General features: G+C 46.4%; 1 protein-coding gene across 18 annotated transcripts in view; it reads left to right on the top strand.

Moving 5' to 3' along the window:
* The window catches only part of EXD3 (exonuclease 3'-5' domain containing 3), a 245,838-nt gene that overhangs the window by 52,532 nt on the left and 187,614 nt on the right, over nucleotides 1–5,692 (top strand). For 5 of the 18 annotated variants that reach the window (XM_031556118.1, XM_031556120.1, XM_031556117.1 and 2 more), the window contains one exon: nucleotides 4,727–4,836. The exons of the other annotated variants lie outside the window; for them this stretch is intronic. In XM_031556118.1, the coding sequence (XP_031411978.1) occupies nucleotides 4,800–4,836 (37 nt within the window). In that variant the 5' untranslated portion in view covers nucleotides 4,727–4,799. The remainder of the gene's footprint in view (nucleotides 1–4,726; nucleotides 4,837–5,692) is intronic. 18 annotated transcript variants of the gene reach the window in all.

The raw sequence follows: 5,692 nt of genomic DNA, 5'->3' as shown, positions 1-5,692 counted from the left end.
GTGCTCCAGATGGGGCCTCACGAGGGCAGAGCAGAGGGGGACAATCCCCTCCCTGCCCGCTGCCAGCCCTCTGTTGGTGCAGCCCAGGGTGCTGCTGGCCTTCCGGGCTGCGAGCGCACACTGCTGCTCGTGTGCAGCTCTTTGTCCACCAGGACCCCCAAGTCCTTCTCTGCAGGGCTGCTCTCAAGTTCTTCTCCCATCTGTACTCATATCTGGCATTGCCCCAACCCAGATCCAGCACCTCACACTTGGCCTTGTTGAGCTTCATTGAAGAGCACTGATCCCAGGACGGACCCCCAGGGGACACTGCTCGTCGCTGGCCTCTACCTGGACATAGAGCTGCTGACTACAGCCCTCTGGTTCTGACCATCCAACCAATTTCTTATCCACCAAATAGTCCACCATTCACATCCATAGCTCTGCAGTTTAGAGATGAGGATGCAGTGTTGGGCCTTACTAAAGGCCTTGCATATGCAGTGTAATCACTGCGTTACCTTCAGTCAGACACTGGTGTTAAACTGCTTCCCATGCTGGAAGGGAAGAGGTGAGGCTGCTGTTTGTATAAGGGAAGGTGAGCTTTACTGTCAGGAGTACAGCATGCAAAAATGAAGCTGGCAGTTTCACCATGCTGAAGTTGAAAGCCTTGGCAATCCGTAAGAGTGTTGGATATCTGTTGATATTTTGTCAGCTGCTTTCTAATTTTAATGTCAGAACTAATGAGGCAGAGGAGGTACTCTAGAATGGCATAACTCTACTGATTTCTGTTTCAAGCTGTCAGCTGTTCCAGTGAATCTTATTATGATGATAATGGTGTAAAATGATTTCCTTAAATGTTCCAAAACCAATGATCGTTTTGTAAGAATTCCATTTACCTGAAGCAGAGAGAGATCTCATTGGGACCCAGTGGCACTCCAAAGGCTCAACAGGAGGCAGTTAGCTTTCCACCACACCATATCCTTAGCACAGAGAAGTGAAGTTTCTCATTAGTTAAAAGACTGATGTGATAAACAATTTATTATAAAGATAGATGAAACTGCATTTCAGTGTGAGCTACAAAGGTGGATGGATGGAACTTTTTTCCACTTTGAAACTACATAGTCTGCTGGGATTGCTTGTGAACACACTCAGTTGTAGGCAGTGACAAAGTGTGACAAACTGAGGTCTGAGGTGACATAATCCAGGAACGCAACAGAAATTTGGGTGCTGTGGGTTACCAGTCTGGAGCTCAGTGCTGGGAAGAGATTGATTTTGTGACCGATAGAAGCTGGAAACCCAAATCTGGCTCCAGGACTGCTGAAATGGATTTAGTCCAGGATCCAAAGTCTGTAAAAGTCAGTTAAGAGACACTCATGGACTTTGGATAAGGCTTCCAGTAGGGCTTCTGGGGCTAGCCTTACCCATACCCCTCATTCATTTGCTTTTGAGAAAGGAATCCTTGATGCTGATATCTTTGGCTGTGCGTGCTTGTACATTCCGTAACAATAAAGCAATAAAAGCCAGGTTGCAAGAATGCGAGGTAGGCTTAGCAATCCCAGCATGGAGAATACGAATAAACATCACTTCCTGGTCGCTGTCCTCTTTGTTTCTAACACTTTCAGTTACTCTCACTTCACATTTTCACATTGTTTTCCACAGCCGAGCGGAATTGAAACCTCCTGCTTGCTTTGGTGAGGCTGCTTTCTGGGGGGAGAGGTTTGTGTGCGTGCTGCTCGCCAGCGGTGGGCCCTGAGGAGCTGGGTGCACGGGGCGGGATGGCACGCTGCGAGGGAGGCCTGCTGCTCATCCCTGCACCGGCCTTATACATGGTGATAGGACAAGGGGGAATGGCTTTAAATTAACAGAGAGGAGATTTAGGTTAGATGTGAGGGGGAAATCCTTCCTGCAGAGGGTGGTGAGGCCCCGGCACTGTTACCCAGAGCTGTGGGTGCCCATCCCTGGAGGCACTCAAGGCTGGGTTGGATAGGCCAGGGGCAAACTGAGCTGGTGTGGGCAACCCTGCCATGGGAGAGGGTTGGAACTGGGTGGTCTTTAAGGTCCCTTCCAAGTAAAGCCGTTCATTGACTTTTTGATTCTCTGAACAGTAGCCACACCTGCTTTGGAGAAAAATCTGATGTCTCTGGTGGAGCAGTTTGGCAGCAATTTGCAGAAGCTTTTTTCTTCAACTGTTCTGTGCTGGTTGCTATATGAGGAATGCACTGAACCAAGCAGAAGACATCCGTAACAGCCATTACCTACTAATATGGTGTTATTCCCCACTGATGGGAACACACTGTGAGATGGAAGACATAAAGCTATGCCCTCCCTCAGCTCACTGCTGACTTAGACCAAAGTTGGGCTGAGATGAGTAATTTTGATACTTAAACAGAATTTGCTCTATTTCACTTTATGCTCACTGCCTCTTATCACAGCATCAAAAAGAGTCTGGCACTACTGTATTCTATCTAGGTATATTAATACAAAAAACTACAGGCAATTAAAGCAACCGAAAGAGAGAGTAGGCAATAGATTGAAAACAACAAATTTCAGAAGAGTTACATTTGTTTGTTTCCTGCTGGTGCTTTGCTTGGCAATATCTGATGTGTTTCTGTATGTGCTGTGTATGGGCCAGTATATTCAACTCTGGGAAGAATTAATGGTATAGAGGGAAATCGACTGGTTAGACATTCAGCTGAGGTTGCCGTCCATACTCTTTAGATGGTCAGCGGGGAGAAACTGGTTTTCCATAGGCATTTCTTTATGGTCAGCCGTGTCCAGGGGAGCTCCTGGGGGGCCCCATCTCCACAGGTCAGTGGAAGGGCCCAGGTCGGGTGAGCTGCATGTGGTGGATGGATCCCAGCTGAAGTGCCCACAGAGGGGCCGTGTGTCTCCAGAGCAGCACCAATACCCCCTGCAGTTGGTTTGAGAGGTGCTTCTGGTGTGGTGTGGGGATCGCTGCAGTCCTGGAGTTTAACGAGCAAATACAGGAGATGGCTGTGGGGAACAGAAGCTTGTAGGGTGTGTGAGTACGTGGTGGTATGACTGCCCTCGGGCCAGGCTCCTTTACGGAGAAGGCTCTTCCTTGCAGTGTGGCTGGTGCTCCAGCAGAGCACCTTTGGGACCCAGCCTGTGTCTGTGGGGCAGACCTGGCCCATAGCTGTGCTGCAGCCCATGGCAGCCCTGTGCACCAGAGCATGAGAGCATCTGGCGTGGGCCTGTTCTTGGGGCAGCCAGCCAGGCATGTCCAGTGTTGTTTAAAAGCTGCTCTAGATCAATGAAAGTGACCCCACAACACCGTGACTGAGGCTTGGTTTGAGTTCCCTGCCCCCTAAAAGACAATCCTTCTGGAATCCCTCTACAGTGACATTTAAAAGAGAGTGTAAAAGAAATCTTGTCAGAGCTCTGGGAATCTGCCCAGGCACATTCATGTCGGTTACTGTAGGGGCTCTCTCAGGACACAACCTGAAAATCCATGGCTTGCACATGGGGAAATGCTTCTCCTTTGCCCAGCTGCTGAACAGAGCCAAATTCTTCAGAATCCTGGAGCGGGAACTTGCTGTATCAGGGGGTTGTGTACTGTGACACACTGCAGACGAATTACAACCCTTTTGTTTTCTAGGAGGCTGATGGAGAAAGCTGTGCTTAAGTTAAAAAATACTTGCTCCACTTCTGCTATCTCCTTCCATTGTACATTTAATTTTGGCTGAAAACCTTAAAGAAAGTGAAGGCCCTTTGCTGTTAAAAGATGCTGAGGTTAATTCTGACCCTAAGATCACAGTCTACAGCTGCTTCCACTTAGCAACTTAGTGTGTAATGCTACAAAAAGTGACCTTCACAGTGCCTGGTAAGAATATAAACCTTTGGATCTCCCCCCTCAGAGTGACGTATGCCTAATGCTCAGTGTGGGATGGATGTTTCTGAAGTTATGTATCATCTTTTGAAGACCAGGGGGCTGTTACTCTGGATGGGACATCTGGATGCACTGCTTGCTCTGTGTAATGTCCTGCTAGATGGTGCCTTCATACTGCTGCAAACAAAAACTGAAATGCTGATGTACCTTTAGCCTGTTGTACAGTGACTTAAATCACTTGTTGTTATTCCTGCTACATGTGTATTTTTCTAAGCACTTGTGTTCCACCAGCACACTCAGACTGAGTGCTCTCAAGGGGGAATTTCCTTCCTGATAAACAATTCTGCAGTGTGATTCAGCAGGAAGGATGTTGTGGTTAAGGCACTGTATTGGGATTTGGGAGACATGGGTTCTGTTCCCAACTCTACCACAATCAAGATGTGATGAGTAGAAGGGCAAGCAAACAAAGAGGAGGAGCTGTTTGACTGTGGCAAAAACATGCTTTCATGTTCACTGTCCACTTTGGAGGTTAGTTAGGTCTGTTTTTTGGTTGTCTCAATCAAGTAAACAGTGATAAAGACTCCTGTTTGTGCAATTGAAAACTGAAATCTAATCTTGAACTATTCCAGGAACCAGATGTAGTTTAAGCTATATGTAATGACTTTCATGAGGTTTCACATGCCGATGTTTGGTGTTTTTTAGTTGGCTTTACCAATTCCCTGCTCACTTCTTTGATCTCCAGGCAATGTACTATGATTTCTATGAGAAGTCATGAACTCACATAGTTTGTTCGCTACCTTGATTACACAGAAAGGCTATGCACCATACACATGATATTTCCTTTGCCACACAGGGTTAAGTTCCTACAGTTTGGTCATAACATTGCCTTCCTCTTTTCAGAAGCAAGAGCTTGGCCCACCAACTCGAGCTGTAGGCCATCTCAGCATCGTAATTTGGTGCCAACTTTGGGAGGATGAGTCAAGAGGGCAACTCAAGTGATCGGCCTGCTGGTGAGTTTTCTGCTCCTCTCGACTTTTACCTGTCCTTTTTGTCATTTGGCATCATTTCTTTTCCATTTGCTATTGGAGGAGAATGCTGAGTCACAAGTAGAGCAAAAGCTTTGAATTCAGTGCCACACTGCATGCCATGAAGGTGGTCAGATCTCTGAGGTTTCATGGGTGCACAGCCAGATATCAGTATTTATTTGTATCCCAGATTGAAAATGTTTACAACAATTGCATCAGTAACTTCCCACAAATTCAGGAGTGTGTATCATTTTTATTATTATATTACACAGCTCATTCAGATTTTATCTATAATTCAGTTTTCTCATGAATTTCTTCTGTAATTGCTTTATAAAGTAAGACCCAGGCAGGATGCACACACGTACTGTTGTCATGTCCCACAAAGTTTTGGTGTCTGGGTGCAGAGACTGAATGGACAGGAATTCATTATTTTGGCTCAGTCCTGCCAAAAATTTCCTCTCTTCTTCCATCCCCATCTTTGGTTACTGGAATTCAGTATCATCTGGTTCTTCTGGCAGTTTCTGCAAAGGAGAACTGCCTGGGAGACACGTAAGCCAGAAGCTGTGCCTGACAGCCTCCCAGGCTCAGCTGTGTGCTTTTTTGGATGCGTAAAGGGGCATTCTTGTTTCTGACGTGAGGGCTATTTTTTGACAGTTTCCATTGTTCCCCACTCTTTGTTAATGGGTGAGGTCTTTTTGTCTGATTCCTTTTTCAGAATAGAGACTGTTATGGGAGCTGTCTGCTCACAAGTTTGGGGGCTTTCTTTCTTTCTCTCTTTCTCTCTTTCTCTCTCTCTTTCTTTCTTTCTTTCTTTCTTCCTTTCTTCCTTTCTTCCTTTCTT

The sequence above is a fragment of the Meleagris gallopavo genome, chromosome 19, assembly GCF_000146605.3.
Source record: "Meleagris gallopavo isolate NT-WF06-2002-E0010 breed Aviagen turkey brand Nicholas breeding stock chromosome 19, Turkey_5.1, whole genome shotgun sequence".
In the NCBI taxonomy this organism is placed as follows: Eukaryota; Metazoa; Chordata; class Aves; order Galliformes; family Phasianidae; genus Meleagris; species Meleagris gallopavo.
This window is presented reverse-complemented; position numbering and strand designations above follow the sequence as displayed.